Source organism: Trachemys scripta, chromosome 2, assembly GCF_013100865.1.
Source record: "Trachemys scripta elegans isolate TJP31775 chromosome 2, CAS_Tse_1.0, whole genome shotgun sequence".
Classification (NCBI taxonomy): domain Eukaryota; kingdom Metazoa; phylum Chordata; order Testudines; family Emydidae; genus Trachemys; species Trachemys scripta.
In genome coordinates, this window is record NC_048299.1 from 6,489,939 (window position 1) to 6,506,544 (window position 16,606).

Consider the following 16,606-nt stretch of genomic DNA (forward strand, 5'->3'; position numbering starts at 1 on the left):
GGGGATCCCGGTCATCATCCCCTGTCAGGAGGCCACTCGTCTGTGGGAATTCTGCATAGTCCACTCAATCCATCTGGTGGTGTCGTTTCTCCCAGGAGTCCAGAACACCTTAGCGGACCACCTCAGCAGATCATTCCTGGCTCACGAGTGGTCGGTTCGCCTGGATGTCATCCAGTCTGTCTTCCGGAAGTGGGGCTTTCCCCAGATGGACCTATTCGCCTTTCACGACAATCGGAAATGCCAGGTGTCCTGCTCTCTCCAAGGTCGCTCCCTGGGTTCTCTCTCGGATGCCTTCCTAATACAGTGGAAGCCTCACCTGTGCTATGCCTTTCCTCCATTCCCACTAGTCCACAGGGTCCTGCTCAAACTGCGCAGGGACAGAGCCCGGCTGATTTTGATCGCCCTGGCATGGCCCAGGCAGCACTGGTATACCACTCTCTCCTGGAGCTGTCAGTGGACACTCCGATTCCACTCTCACCCTGGCTAGACCTGATCACTCAAGACTACGGACGGCTCTGTCATCCCGACCTGCAATCTCTCCACCTCACAGCGTGGATGCTGCTCTCACTTGGTTCAGCAGGTACTTTTGGGTAGCAGAAAGCCCTCTACCAGGTCCACATACTTAGCCAAGTGGAAACGTTTTTCCTGCTGGTGCGCCCGGAATCATAAGATCCCCCCCCACGGGCGTCCGTTCCTGTCATATTGGACTATCTCTTGTCCTTAAAACAGCAGGGCTTGACGATATCATCCATCAGAGTGCACCTGGCAGCTATTTCAGCGTTCCGCCTGGGTGAGAACGGGCGTTCTATCTTCTCCAATCCCATGGTCACTAGATTTCTCAGGGGGTTGGAGCCCCTACGTGGGATCTTAACCTGGTCCTCTCCAGGCTCATGGGTGTCCCCTTTGAGCCCATGGCTACCTGCTCGCTCCTGTACCTTTCCTGGAAGACAGCCTTCCTTGTAGCTATCACCTCGGCGAGATGCGTATCGGAGCTTAGAGCTCTCACATCGGAACCACCGTATATGGTGTTTCATAAGGACAAGGTACAGCTACGACCCCACCCCACCTTCCTTCCTAAGGTGGTATCTGCCTTCCATGTCAACCAAGACATCTTCCTTCCAGTCTTTTATCCAAAGCCGCATGCTTCTCGACGAGAACAGCAGCTGCACTCCCTAGATGTTCGCAGGGCCCTCGCCTTTTACATTGAGCGAATGAAACCTTTTAGAAAGACGATTCAGCTTTTCATAGCTGTGGCAGACCGGGTGAAGGGCCTCCCGGTCTCCACCCAGCGTATCTCATCCTGGATTACATCATGTATCCGTACGTGCTATGACTTAGCTGGTGTCCCAGGTACACACCTGACCGCCCACTCCCCTTGGGCTCAAGCTTCGTCCTCCACCTTCCTGGCTCATGTACCCATACAGGAGATCTGTAGGGCAGCGACTTGGTCATCGGTACGTACCTTTGCTTCCCACTATGCCATAGTGCAGCAGTCCAGGGATAATGCGGCATTTGGTTCAGGGATCCTTCGCTCCGCGACATCTCACTCCGATCCCACTGCCTAGGTAAGGCTTGTGAGTCACCTAATTGGAATCGATATGAGCAAGGACTCGAAGAAGAAAAGACGGTTACTCACCTTTGTAACTGTTGTTCTTCGAGATGTGTTGCTCATATCCATTCCAAACCCGACCTCCTTCGCCTCTGTTGGAGTAGCCGGCAAGAAGGAACTGAGGGGGCGCTGGGTCGGCAGGGGCCCCATAAGGGCGCCACTCCAGGGGGCGCCTCAGCCAACCCACTGAGTGTTGCTAGGGCAAAAATCTTCTGACGATCCTGTACGCGGCGCGCAAACACCTAATTGGAATGGATATGAGCAACACATCTCGAAGAACAACAGTTACAAAAAGCAACAGAGGGTCCTGTGGCACCTTTAAGACTAACAGAAGTATTGGGAGCATAAGCTTTCGTGGGTAAGAACCTCACTTCTTCAGATGTCTTGCATGTGAAGAAGTGAGGTTCTTACCCACGAAAGCTTATGCTCCCAGTACTTCTGTTAGTCTTAAAAGTGCCACAGGACTCTCTGTTGCTTTTTACAGATTCAGACTAACACGGCTACCTCTCTGATACTTAACAGTTACAAAGGTGAGTAACCGTCTTTTCTCTAATAATAGGGTGCTGTCTTTCCGGTGGTTTCTTGGAATTACATTACTATAATAACAACAAGGAGTCTGGTAGCACCTTAAAGACTAACAGATTTATTTGGGCATAAGCTTTCGTGAGTAAAAACCTCACTTCTTCGGATGCATCGAAAGCTTATGCCCAAATAAATCTGTTAGTCTTTAAGGTGCCACCAGACTCCTTGTTGTTTTTGTAGATACAGACTAACACGGCTACCCCCTGATACATTACTATAATACAAATTGTTGGCTGAATTCAAGAGATTTTTGTCTAATCAATAGATATCATGGTTGTCTATTCGTTCTGTTGCATATTCTTGTCTTTGTAGATGTTCTTGCTCTGGCAGCTGCCATTAAAGAGTTAGCTGTTTCCACACGCAAGGCTCGTACTGCTTTATGGTGTGCGCTGCAAATGACTCTACCAAAAACCTCCTTAAGCACTCCAGTGAAACAGGAGGAGGTCGAAAGGGCATTGCAAGAGCTTTGTCCAGGAAACGCAAGCACAAAAGAAAAAAATAGTGCAGATCCTGAAGACAAGGGAAGCAAAAAAGAAAAACATGAGGAACCCATACAGATTTCTGAATAACTGTGCAGGGAAAAAAAAAAAAGGAAGAAAGTGAATTGCATTGTGCTATGGAGAACTTTTTTGCTAGGTTATCAGAAAAAATAAGGATAACTCAACCGATCAGTGCTGCAATTTTATTACTGTGATTCTGGTGTTGACAAATATTTCTTGTAATAGTGTTATTGCGGTTTTAATATTGCTGGTATTGCAGTGTCTTCTATGTAAGATAAAGATTTTATTACTAAGGGGAACTGGGCAATAGCTGACCATTTTCTTGACCACTTAGCCAAAGCTATGTATCAGCTGTGACTCAAGCCACGATCTGAGAAACCAGTGAGTGGCTAAGCTCATTTTGATTCTTTTCTTCATTTATTCGTTATAAAATGTAGCATACTTTAGAAATGTCATTTTTAAAGGGTATTTCATAATTATTGGGTTTTTTTGCACAATTATATATTCTTTTAAGTGCCAGAATGATTGCTAAATAATGTAATTGTTTGTACTGTCACTCAACACTGAATAGTCCACACTTCTGCTTTGCTGTTGTGACAGGGTGTCAAATCTTTCAGGTAATTGCCAAGAGTCTGATTGGAATAATCAGAGTTTAATGTTAGTTACATGACGTGCTTGTTCTGCCAATTAAAAGTTACCAGCTGAACTAATCTAAACCAAAAGTTCCCATAGTATAATCCTTGTGACAAAATTTTTACATAATAAATAAATGAACAACTAATTTAAGGAATTTTTAGAGTTGCAGTACATTGCATTAAAATACATATTGGCAGTTAACATAAAATTGTCACTCAGACTTAGAAATTAGATTTACTGATGCCTCATGGTTAAAAACAGCAAGTATGCACTTAATGAAAAATTACATGGTTATTAATGTTTATGGTACTTTAATTTTCAGAAACATTCCATATTTATTTAAATGTTTTGATTAAATGTTTATTTAAAATTCTATTTTAATAATATACAGTTGGGTCTTTTGCCAAACCTTCCTAATAATCAGATTTAATGATTTACTCAGGAACTATGTATATTATATATAAATATACACACAGTATATAGGGGTTTTTTGAGGGGTAGGGATGTTTGCAAGATATTTACACAAAGCCCACTATACTAGGTTACCAAAGCTGTTTAACTGACTTGTTTTAGCATGAGAAGATTTCATATGTTTAGTTGCTATTACTAGTCTTCATCCTGTGGCTTAGACAATCAGAAGTGTTACGTATCAATGTGAACGTACAGAGTGAGAATTAGAAAAGGATGAATAATTCATATTTTCATGTTATCACACTACTTATGAGTATTTTAATGCTTTATCAATCGTGTCTTAATGTTAGATTGTCTTTCAAAATGTACTAATTACCAAGTATGTTCTTAGGTGTTAGTATATTGATGAATGGCTTTGGAGAGCAGTTCTTGTTTTAAAAAAGAATTATGTTGAGGACAGGAGAAAAAGTTCAAAGACTTAAAATGAAGATTTATCTGTGTTTCATTATGTTATGATGTTGAATTCATCACTTCCTTGATAAATATGTAATTCTGTGTGCATATACACGTACTTGCTAAATATTCCAAACAGTCTGTAATTTTGAACCTGTGAATGTTTCTAGAACATCTGTAGTCTAGTTCTATTAGTACCAATATAGTACCAGTGGTAGTACCATTATTAATGGTAATGAGGTGATGAGTGCATCATTTTGTAGAATAGGAAGTCACTAAAGCCTCATTTTGATCCACTGATTAAACAAAGGAATCATTAGAAGGCAGAATCTTATTAAAAGTATGCTCCACTTTTTCTAAAGAAAATTTAATCAGTTTCAATGGATATTTTTAAGCCTTAGTCTAAAACTAAAAATCGGTAGTGAAGAGAATTATTTTAATGCTGTGTGAGTGTATTTTGTGTGTGTGTGTGTGTGTGCAATCTGTTTGCACTAATATCTGAAGGTCAAATGTGTTTTTGTGAAACTATAGGTGGTTTGAAAAATTTTCAGAGTTTACAGTATTTGAGTTGTGTATGGAATTTAAGTTTTTGAGTTATGATTACTATGTTAACAGGAAATAGAATTTGAAAGTCTTGATTTGCATTTCTGTTTACAGAATAATTGTAGTCTTGCAGGATTGTTTTGTAGTATTGAATGTATTGGGCATATTAGGTCCTTATTGTATTGTTTGTATGTAAGTTACTGTGAAGGAATGTGATCTTAATCAGTTCATAATATAGTTAATGTGCCTTTAAAAGTCTTATTTTTTCAAAAACGGTAAGTAACTGTGTTTGCTCACTTCAGCTTTCTGTTGCGATTTGAACATAGTAACATCTTGGAGTTAGGAGAATAGTCTGCTTTCATTTAAAGCTGAGGAATGTACCTTCTGTAAGATGCTTTGGTTGAGTTAAATCAATAGGCTTTTGAGAAATTTGCACCTTGTTTTATCCTGATTTGCCTGGATAGAAATACAGCCTTAACCGTGTTAAGAGCTTGATTTGTTTCTTGTGCAGTTTTATCTCTCAATCACCAGCACTTTTCTGTTTTGTGGAAACTTCTAAATAATTACAAAAGGAAAAACTATATCTATGAAGTTACTTTATTATAAATTGTTTTACAATTTGCTTTTTAAAAGCACTTTCTTTTTCTTTAGTTTTTTACTTTTTAATAGTGCAACCAAATCTGTCAATTTTATAGCGTGGTGAGTCATTTTTCTTTATTAGCAATACTACAATTAAAGGTGCAAAAAAATAAGGTGCATTACAATGTACTTATTTAGCCTTTGTTGTTAGAAGTTGAAAATGTATGGAATAAAGTCGTTTTGAGCAACTTTTTTAGAATTGGGGAACTGAAACTACAATTCCTCTGCTTCTTATTTGCCAGATAAGCTTTAAAAAAGAAATTGTTTGCATATAATATATGAAAGCTAACTAATGAGAGTGAGGATAGGCCAGTGTCAACTTAAAAAAATCAATTCCAGATAAAAGTTGCTTTCCTTTTTTTACTGTACAAAATAAAACTGGTCTAAAACTTGTTTATGCACAATAATAACTTAATGAAAATAGTGGGTTTTTTTTCACAAAATTAGGCTATTTCCAATATATATGGGAAAAATAAGTTTACTTTTATTTTTATGACAGATATACAAAGATTAATAGTGTCTATATTTTAATATACTGTTTGGTGTCTGAAGTATATCTTTTACATGTATGTTGGTCAATTTCATTTAATTAAAAACAAATGTTACACTGTTAGTGAAATATTACTGAAGAAGGCTATTGTGAGTTAATCTATTTAGTAGACCCAACAGAAATGAGTGAAAGTATACATTTAACTAAAAGAAGCAAGATGCCAATTGTTAATACTTAATGATTAGTCAATTTAGGCTTATTTCAGTGATTCTGTAAAATAACTGGATATTTAATGAACGTTGGAAAAATATCACTTCTACCTCTTGTGTAACACTTAACTTTAAAAAAGGTTATTTATACTACACAGATTTCCGTTGGGACATACTTTGCTATTTTAGAAAGTTGATGCACCTTAACTAGTGAATTTGGTGTGCATTTTTTGTTTTCTGTCAGACAACTCCCTTCTATGGAACACCAGGAAGCCTTGCGGCTAGATTGTGTTCACTTGTGTAAAGTAACCTACCATGCTGTGTACACTTATGTATGGTTTATATTAAGAAAAAGGTACAGTAGAAAGAGATGCTAAGATTTGTATTACATGTATGGAAGTCACAGATTTATGAGAATCCTGTAATAAATCATGGGCAGTGTAATTTTCTAGCATTTTTTATGTATGTGATTGTTTCCTTATTTAAACAATCAGTTGTATGTACGTGGCTAATAAATAGTTAAAGCTATTGTTTTATTCAGTTCAACTCACGTTACTTATCAGCTCCTCTTCTATATGTGAGGTGTTTCTTATTTGTTTGGGGTTTTTTTGTAATTCACTGAAAAGACCTGTTGTATGTTCTGGGTAACACTTACAGTTATAAAAATAATTAAAGTATTTCATATTTTAAGTCCTTGATTGTATTATTTCAGTAAATTTATATGGGGTGGTGGGAACATTAGATGTCAATGGGTAATACTTGTTTTACATGGGTCAGTGTTAATAAGGAATATCCATTATTCTAGTTTCCAGATGTGAGGTCACATATATGAGGTGCAGAATCTTTCTAAACATCAAAACGTAAATGAATTAATAAACTGCTAACTGATAATACATGAAAGGAGAAAGTGTTAGTAAATAACCTAAGTAACTTTCACCTCTTTTCCCCCTGTGCAAGCGAGATTTCTACAAGGGAATTCAATCTTGTTGGATAAGTTGATGTACAACTTAGCTGTAATTATTTCACAAAGCATCACACTTCAATTTCTGTTATGTTAGCACTTAGAAGCCCCAGTCCTGATCAGACCATTGAGCTAAGTGCTTGGCAAACACAGGAAGACATAGGCCCTTCACTGAAGAGCTGACACCCTAAGACCCTGATCCTGCAGTGAGATATGTGCAAGCGGACCTCTGGGCCCACACAGAGCCCCACAAAGTCGGTGGAGCTCTGCACAGACCCAGGTGTGTGTCTGTGAGGATTTTGCAGGTTCAGGCCTAAGATGACAATCGGTATTCAAAGGGTAGAGGAGAGGATATAGGCAAAATATGTAGAATGTTCTAGATCTATTAAATTACATGTTTCTTTTTCATTTAATTCACTGTGTGATCCTTTCTACTTTCATTTTATATACAATATATAAAAGCTTATTTTGTATAGCTTGCATGACATGTTTTGAGAGTATATTATCAGTTGCAAATCCAAACAATGTAAAATCAATGGAAGAATTCAGACTTTTTTTTCTCATGGAATGTGATGCCAAATTACCTCAATCCTCACCCGAAAAAGATTTTAGGATCAGGAATTAAAACTTCCACATGATCTCCTTTCTGGTAACTAAAATAAAATATTTAATTCAGTCTAATTCCTTTCTATCCCCTGAAGTGGAAGATTTTCTCAACTCCCCTTTTGTATGAAAAATTAAAAATGTGCTTTGTGACCAGGTGGTTCCCCAGTCTGTTCCAAACAGTGCGTGCAAGTTGTAGGATGTCGAAATCTATCCCTTCCTATGGTGTGGTTTTATTTCCCAGGCAACTCAAAATGATATTCAAAGTCAAGCATAAGCCTTCTCCCCAAGCATGACTACTTACGTGTTCCTCTTCAAGGACTGCTAAGCCTACCTCCCAGGTCCTCCTCCTCCCCCAGAGAGACACTCTCACTTCCCTTATCCATAGGCGTCTACAAGCCACCTGCGACAGTGCATCTGCAAAATGATGTTTTGTATCAGGATCACTGCCTGACTGTTAAAGTGACTTAAAAATTAAAGAGTCCACGGTCTTCCAGCATGACTAATTATACAATAGATCACAAATACACCACCAGTGGCTAAATTCTGTCCCTGTTGCTCTCCCCTCCCTGCTTCATGCTCTTTCTTATGGCTGCATAAGGTAGCTGAACTGGTTTGGTAGTATATGTGGGAGCCTGTGCACCCTCTGTATTCTGTGGAGCACTTCCCCATGGGACTGCTGCATGGACAGATATGTTGGCGCCTGGGGTGATTATATGCAGCTCCATAAGCAGAAATTCCCTCCCTTAGAGGTGAAGCACGGGAGGTACCGAGCCTGATGTGGTCCTGAGGCATTATTAGCTGCTGTGTCATGCAAGTACTTTATATAATAATAATACTTACTGTGATGTTTTATGCTTTCAGAGCATTGTACAAATATTAATCCCCAGAATTCACCTCTCCCCATTTTTCTGATTAGAATATCAGGGTTGGAAGGGACTTCAGGAGGTCATCTAGTCCAACCTCCTGCTCAAAGCAGGACCAATTCCCAACTAAATCATCCCAGCCAGGGCTTCGTCAAGCCTGACCTTAAAAACCTCTAAGGAAGGAGATTCCACCACTTCCCTAGGTAACCCATTCCAGTGCTTCACCACCTTCCAAGTGAAAAAGTCTTTCCTAATATCCAACCTAAACATCCCCTACTGCAACTTGAGACCATTACTCCACCAAGAACAGTCTAGATCCATCCTCTCTGGAGCCTCCTTCAGGTAGTCCCCCCCTCATTCTTCTCTTCTGCAGACTAAACAATCCCAGTTCCCTCAGCCTCTCCTCATAAGTCATGTACTCTAGCCGCCTAATCACTTCTGTTGCCCTCCACTGGACTCTTTCCAATTTTTCCACATCCTTCTTGTAGTGTGGGGCCCAAAACTGCACACAATACTCCAGATGAGGCCTCACCAATGCCGAATAGAGGGGAATGATCATGTCCTTCGATCTGCTGGCAATGCCCCTACTTATACAGCCCAAAATACCATTAGCCTTCTTGGCAACAAGAGCACACTGTTGACTCGTATCCAGCTTCTCGTCCACTGTAACGCCTAGGTCCTTTTCTGCAGAACTGCTGCTTAGCCATTCGTTCCCTAGTCTGTAGCAGTGCATGAGATTCTTCCGTCCTAAGTGCAGGACTCTGCACTTGTCCTTGTTGAACCTCATCAGATTTCTTTTGGCCCAATCCTCTAATTTGTCTAGGCCCCTCTGTATCCTATCCCTACCCTCCAGCGTATCTACCACTCCTCCCAGTTTAGTGTCATCTGCAAACTTGCTGAGGGTGCAATCCACGTCATCCTCCAGATCATTAATGAAGATCTAGAACAAAACCAGGCCCAGGACTGGCCCCTGGGGCACTCCGCTTGATACCGGCTGCCAACTAGACATGGAGCCATTGATCACTACCCATTGAGCCTGACGATCTAGCCAGCTTTCTATCCACCTTATAGTCCGTTCATCCAGCCCATACTTCTTTAACTTGCCGGCAAGAATACTAGGGAATACTGTATTAGGAAATATAGAGAGAGTTTAAGGCCAGTTTGGGGCATTGGGGAATGGGCTGAAGGAACAGACCTGCATCATGCCCTCAGATAATGCAGAGCAGTCGTCAGATGAAAATTCACAAAAGGAATGTATTACTTATTTGTACAGCATCTAGCCCAATGGGTCCTTGGGGTCTTCAGATGCTCCTGTAATACAAGTGATATTATGAATAGGAAGACTCCATTGAAGCTGCACTGTCAGAGAGTGAGAGAGGAAGACTGTCACATCCCAGAGCCATTGTGAAGATATAAGATCTGTTAAGATTGCCCTAGTTTCTTGTGGAGATTTGAGGATCTGCAAGGTTTGGGGGGTAGAATTACATGTTGTTATGGGGGTAAAACCCCACCATTGTCCTGCTTCTCCCCCATAAAACAATTGTGGGAAACTCCACCGAAGAAAGTACTTGCTCATGTCCATTCCATGTCAGGTGTGTGCATGCGCCACATGCACCAGTGCTGGAAGTTTTTCCCCCAGTGGTATCCGTAGGACTGGTTCTAGCGCCCTCTGGAGTCACGTGCATGTGCTCCGGTATAAGGGGTGCTGCCTGCTCCCCTCCGTTTAGTTCCTTCGTACAGTGATGGTGTTGAAACGTCCTCTTGCCTTGGTAAGCTCTTAAACCAGTGTTTTTTTGCTCTCACTTAGTCTATTTAGTGTATCTAGATTAGTTAGTTTTAGTCGTTGGTTAAGTGTAAATAGTAGATAGTCCCGCGGGTCCTAGCGTGCCCCGATCCCCAGGTTTCAAGCCGTGCATGTTGTGCAAGAAGCCCATGAGTGACCCCCATCAGAGCTGCCTGAAGTGTCTTGGGGAGACCCATGCGTGGGATAAATGCAGCATCTGTAAAGGGTTCAAAACGCACACCAAAAAGTAACAGGAAATTAGACTAAGGGTACATCCAGACTACCCGCTGAATCGGCGGGTAGTCATCAATCTATTGGGGATTGATATATCGCGTGTCATCTAGATGCAATATATCAATCCCCGAACGCGCTCCCGTCAATTCCGGAACTCCACCAGGGCGAACGGCGGTAGTGGAGTCGACGGGGGAGCGGTGGCCGTCAATCCAGCGCCGTGAGGACCCGAGGTAAGTCGAAATAAGATACGTTGACTTCAGCTACGCTATTCCCGTAGCTGAAGTTACGTATCTTACATCGACATCGCCCCCCCCCCACCCAGTGTAGACCAGCCCTTAGAGAGCTAGTGATGGAGTCAGTTCTCACACCAGCTTCCGAACTGGCCCGTTCAGACTCTGTGCCAAGTACATCAGTGTCGGTAAGAAACGCCCCTCTGGCACCGACCTCCTGGCACCGATCCCCATCGCCACTACCCACCAAGGGGCATAAGGAGCAGCATACCAGGAGAAGGCACTCCCCGGCATCATGCAAGGGCATAGGGAAAGTTGGGGATGAGGTGAGACCTGCGCTGGGCTGCTCATCTTTCCCGGAACTGGGGCAGGCAGCAGCCTCTCCCCTTAGACTTCCGAGCCTGACCCTGGACCTGCCTCCAACCCCAGGGACCGGTAGGGGTGCCCAGCACCTGACGGTACTGTCTGTGCCGGAGGCGTTACAAGCGGCCAAGAACATACTTTCATTGCCGGTGCCGCCAACAAGAAGAGAGATACCAGGAACCCTCATTGGTACCATCTTGGTAGTCCCATCTAGAGGCCAGCCCGCTAGGGGGCCCATGCAGTGGTCTTCATCCCCACAGCACCGCTCCCAAGTTCCACACTGGTCACCAGCATCTCATCACCGGTCCCTGGAAACGTGCTATTGGTCCCTGGACCCTCCATGCCGGTCCCCAGAACCTCGGCACCAATTCCCGGAATCCCGATGCCGGTCCCCAGATCCCTGTCCCTAGAATCTCTGCGCCGGTCCCCAGAGCTGCCACACCGATCCTCGGAATACCACCGCCAGTCCCCTGTGCACCGTCATCGGTCACCAGGTACATGACATCACTCCACGGAGCCCCGGTACGCTCCCCAAGTGCAAAACACCAGGACCCCCATACAGTGGGGAAGCAGAGGCAGCAGCAGCACCACCTTGACCACCAAGGAGAACCCTTCCTCCTTAGACTCAGAGGGTGAGGAGATCACCATGCCCAAGGGCCAGGCATACCCTGTATTGGCTTTCCCCCGGGCCCATCAATGAGCATCTGGCCACAAGGTCAATGGGCTGTATCATGGCAATTCTGGAACCCATCGGGGTTCCCCCCCCCCCGCCCCAGGATCCCATTTGCAGCACTCAATCTCTGGGGCATCAGAGAGGCTGTCTGCAACTACGTTGCTCCTGACTTAGATGAGGGATTGGACCAAGGTGCCCAGGCACTAGCACTAGCCTGAGACCGAGGCTGCCCCAACTGGGGAGGTGGAATTGGTCCCTCTTCCCATTCTGGCCTCATCCTCTTCCTCACCTGATGAGGCAGTGGCGGGACCTTCGCACTTAGTTCCATAAGATCACACATACCTTACATGGAATGGAGATGAGCAACACATCTTGAAGAACAACAATTACAAGAGGTAGGTAACCGTTTTTTTTTCTTGGGCGCTGGTCTGTCTCCAAATCAAAGGCGGTTGGATTTATGCCTCTCTTCTTGTAAAAATTGGAGGCAACTCAGACTTGCCTCTGGGGCTCAGAGCTTTGGCCATGCTCCTTCCAACTGACAAATTTTGGCTGCCATTTGTACAATCAAAGGCATTTGCACGCTCCCACTTCTTTACTGGCATCCTAGCTTTTAAGCTTATGTTGAGGCAGCAGCAAACAAAGTCTTTTTTCACTCTTCCTCCCTGCAGGGAAGCAAAATTTCCAGGGCTTTGTCCCCCAAATGGCATGCTGGGAAACTTCTTTTCATTTATTCCTCTACCCTGTCCCTCCTTCTCACCACATAGCAGAGCAAGGCGGGGAAAGAAAAAAGCCCAGAGATGCTGTGTCTGTGACAAAGACCCTGTTAGAAACCACATCAATTCATAGATTCCAAGGCCAGAAGGGTCTGTTGTGATAGTCTAGTCTGACTTCCTGTATAACACAGGCCACAGAACTTCCCCAAAGTTATTCGTAGAGCAGATAGTTTAGAAAAACATGTAATCTTGATTTAAAATGGTCAATGATGGAGAATCCACCATGACTTTTGGTAAGTTGTTCCAATGGTTAATTACTCTCTCAAAAAAAAAAAAAAAAATTCACATCTTCCAGTCTGAACTTGTCTAGCTTCAACTTCCAGCCTTGGATCATGTTATAACTTTCTCTTCTAGATTGAAGAACCCAAGTATTTGTCCCCCATGTAGGTACTCCGATTGTAATCAAGTCACCTCTTAATCTTCTCTTTGTTAAGCTAAACAGGTTGAGCTCTTTGAGTCTGTTGCTATAAGGCATATTTTCTAGTCTTTTAATCATTCTTGTGGCTCTTCTTTGAACCCTCTCCAGTTTTTCACAGTTGAATTATGGGCACCAGAACTGGACAAAGTATTCCAGGAGCAGTCACATGGGTGCCAAATACAGAGGTAAAATAACCACTCTACTCCTACTCGAGATTATGCATCTCCGGATCACATTAGCCCTTTCGGTCACAGCATCACACTGAGCTCTCATGTTCAGCTGATTATCCTCCATGACCCCCAAATCTTCTTGAGAATTACTGCTTCCCAGAATAGTCGCCCATTTTGTAAGTATGGCCTCCATTCTTTGTTCCTAGATGTATACATTTACATTTAGCTATATTAAAATGCGTATTATTTGCTTGCATCCAGTTTACCAAACAATCCGGATCGCTCTGAATCAGTGACCTGTCTTTTTCATTATTTGCCACTCCCCCAATTTTTGAGTCATCTGCGAACTTCATCATTGATAATACTACGTTCTTTTTCCAAGTCATTGATAAAAATGTTACCTAGCATAGGGCCAAGAACTGATCCCTGTGGGACCCCACTAGAAATACACCCACTCAATGATGATTCTGTGTTTACAATTACATTTTTAGACCCATCAGCCAGTTTCAAAAAGCTAACTTCCCCTTTTTTTCCAATGTAACTTTCCATGGTTTTGAAAAAGTAGTTCAGTCTTGGGGCAAATTTCAAGGTTTCAAAATGTCTTTGCTCCACACTTTTTCTACTTTTCTGTGTCTTATCTAGGACATGAAGCAGAAGTGCCAGTAGATATTTCCTAGATAGGGGAACAATGAATGATTCATGTAATCCCTGCAGGCAAGTCCTTCCAGGGGATGAAGGGTCAGATGCTTTAAGTGGCTGGAACAAAAGGGTAACTTGAGACCCACTGTCCAAAACAGCTCGGCAACAATGCCCTTAGCCCACACATCCACTTCTGCCTTGGGCCCACAGAGTCCATTAGGTATATTGTTTTTGGGTGAAGGCTGTGGATGGAACTTCAGAAATTAAATGTTGTAGGAGTGGTTCTGGTTTCAGGACCCAGATGTTCCCTTCCTTGGTCCCTTCGAAGTTTTCTGGTGGATGCTCAGTGTACAGGGCCTTGAATCATTTGGAGACTTTCCTGGGGTTCTCCCAATTGCAACAGATTCTTAGAAGGTGGACATCCTCACCACACTTACAACAGAGGTGTGAGGGATCCTAGGGATGATGGTCTCATCGGGATAGTGATCCTCATGCTCTCAGCCTCTCTAGAAATAGTCTGGCTCTCTCATTCTCTCTTGGTCAGGTGGACAAGTTCCTCAACTTCTGTTCATCTGAGAGGGTGGCACGTTATTTTCTGGGGGTCTCATGGACAGGACAGCTACTTTCCTTTGGAGTTCTGCCAGATGTTTCTTCATAAGCATGGTGTCAGACTGGTTCATCCCTGACCGCTTCAAGGGCTCTCACTCTCACATAGGGTGACCAGATGTCCCGATTTTATAGGGACGGTCCCGATTTTTGGGTCTTTTTCTTGTAGAGGCTCCTATTACCCCCCAACCCCCATCCTGATTTTTCACACTTGCTGTCTGGTCACCCTACTCTCACAGAAGTTCCTCTAGTTGGGCTCTCAGGAGTCTTTCAAAGCCCGTATATGGTTCACAAGCCAAAAAAAAAAAAAAAAGTACAACTGTGTATAACAGCGCCACCTGGTGACTCCAGCCATAACAATAATACTAACAGAAGTATAGGGAGCATAAGCTTTCATGGGTAAGAACCTCACTTCTTCACATGCATGTGAGGTTCTTACCCACGAAAGCTTATGCTCCCAATAGTTCTGTTAGTTTTAAAGGTGCCACAGGACCCTCTGTTGCTTTTTACAGATTCAGACTAACACGGCTACCCCTCTGATACTTAACAACACTGAATTTCAAAAAAAGAACAGGAGTACTTGTGGCACCTTAGAGACTAACAGATTTATTAGAGCATAAGTGTTCGTGGACTACAGCCCACTTCTTTGGATGCATATAGAGTGGAATAAATATTGAGGAGATATATATACACACATACAGAGAGCATAAACATGTGGGAGTTGTCTTACCAACTCTGAGAGGCCAATTAAGTAAGAGAAAAAAAACTTTTGAAGTGATAATCAAGATAGCCCAGTACAGACAGTTTGATAAGTGTGAGAATACTTACAAGGGGAGATAGATTCTAGGGGTGCGGGCCTGGTGCGGGCAGGGGGTGCAGCAGGGGCTGGCTGCAGGCAGGGAGTGCGGGGCTGGCTGGAGACGGGCTGCTGGGGGCAAGGGGTGCGGGGCTGGAGGCAGGGCAGGGGGTGCGGGGTTGGTGCGGGCAGGGGATGCAGCAGGGGCTGGCTGCGGTCAGGGGCTGGCTGGCGACGGGCTGGTGGGGACAGGGGGTGCGGGGCTGGAGGCAGGACAGGGGGTGCAGCAGGGGCTGGCTGCAGGTAGGGCAGGGGCCCCCTGCTTCTACCACCTTGGCCCTTTAAATAGCTGCCGGAGCCCTGGGGAAGCTGTGGGGCTCTCGTGGCTATTTAGAGGACTGAGGCAGCAGAGGTAGCTGGAGCCCCAGCACTTTAAATAGCCCCCGGAGCCCGCTGCTACCCCAGGGCTCTGGTCCAACCTCTAGACCTGCCCCATAAGCGCCATAGCTCCCCCTTCTCCTCCACTGGGTACATAAAACTACAAGTCCCAGAATCCCTTGCTTCCCCCGTCCCGCCTCCTGAAGGGTCAGCCAATGGGCCGGAGCCGTTTGCTGATTGGCAGGTGCGCGGGCCAGTGGGGGCGAGCCCATGCGCGGTGGCAGCTGGCGATGGCCCAATGTACAGGCCTAACCACTCGGCCTTCTTCACTTTAAAGCGCTGCCCGTAGGCCGACAGGAACTCGTCCATCTGCTTGTCCAGCTCCTGCTTCAGCTCCTCCAGGGCCGCCTGTTTCTGGGGGTCCTCGCCCCGCAGCTCCCCCCGGCAGCGTTTCAGCAGCTCCTGGCGTTTCCCCTCCTGGCGTCGCTTCATCTCCAGGGGCTTCACTCTCAGACAGCTGCTCATGCTCTGGTGGCCACGGGCCTGCCGGGAGGGGGGCGAGATCGTCCATGAGGGACGGGAACTAGCATTACCCAGCCACAGGGGGAACTTCTGCCTCACACACCTGTAGCCCCCTCAACTCCAACCTACAGCCCCCTGCTAGCCCAGCCCTGCCCCCCGTCAGTCCTGTCGGTGCCCCTCACTCCCGACCCGCAGCCCCTCTGCACTCACCAGCTGCTTCACAAATAGTCCATATTTCCTCCTGGCAGCTTCTACTGCTCCTCTGTTTCCCTTCTCTCTCATCTCTGCCATCTCCACCATCTGTGGTGGGAGAGGGAAAAGGGTAGGGGTGGGGATGGGATCCCCTCTGAACTGGGAGCCCCCTTTCCCCCACTCACCACCTTCTCCTAATTCCTCCAGGACCCTGCTTGCTGCTGTCACCCCCCCACTGGTGCCCCCTTTGTGGTGCCCCCTCCTGGCCCCCTAGTGCAATTGGCCAATGGCGGGTGGACCTGGGGTGAGAATGAACTGAAAACTGTC

General features: G+C 44.7%; 1 protein-coding gene across 3 annotated transcripts in view; it reads left to right on the forward strand.

The window, feature by feature from the left end:
• The window catches only part of LOC117871936 (meiosis-specific coiled-coil domain-containing protein MEIOC-like), a 56,906-nt gene extending 50,144 nt beyond the window's left edge, over positions 1 to 6,762 (forward strand). For 2 of the 3 annotated variants that reach the window (XM_034759793.1, XM_034759794.1), the window contains exon 8: positions 2,504 to 2,782. In XM_034759793.1, the coding sequence (XP_034615684.1) occupies positions 2,504 to 2,760 (257 nt within the window). In that variant the 3' untranslated portion in view covers positions 2,761 to 2,782. Of the gene's footprint in view, positions 1 to 2,503 lie in introns of all 3 variants that reach the window. The other variant, XM_034759792.1, reaches the window with a different exon arrangement.
• Positions 6,763 to 16,606: the final 9,844 nt, after the last annotated feature.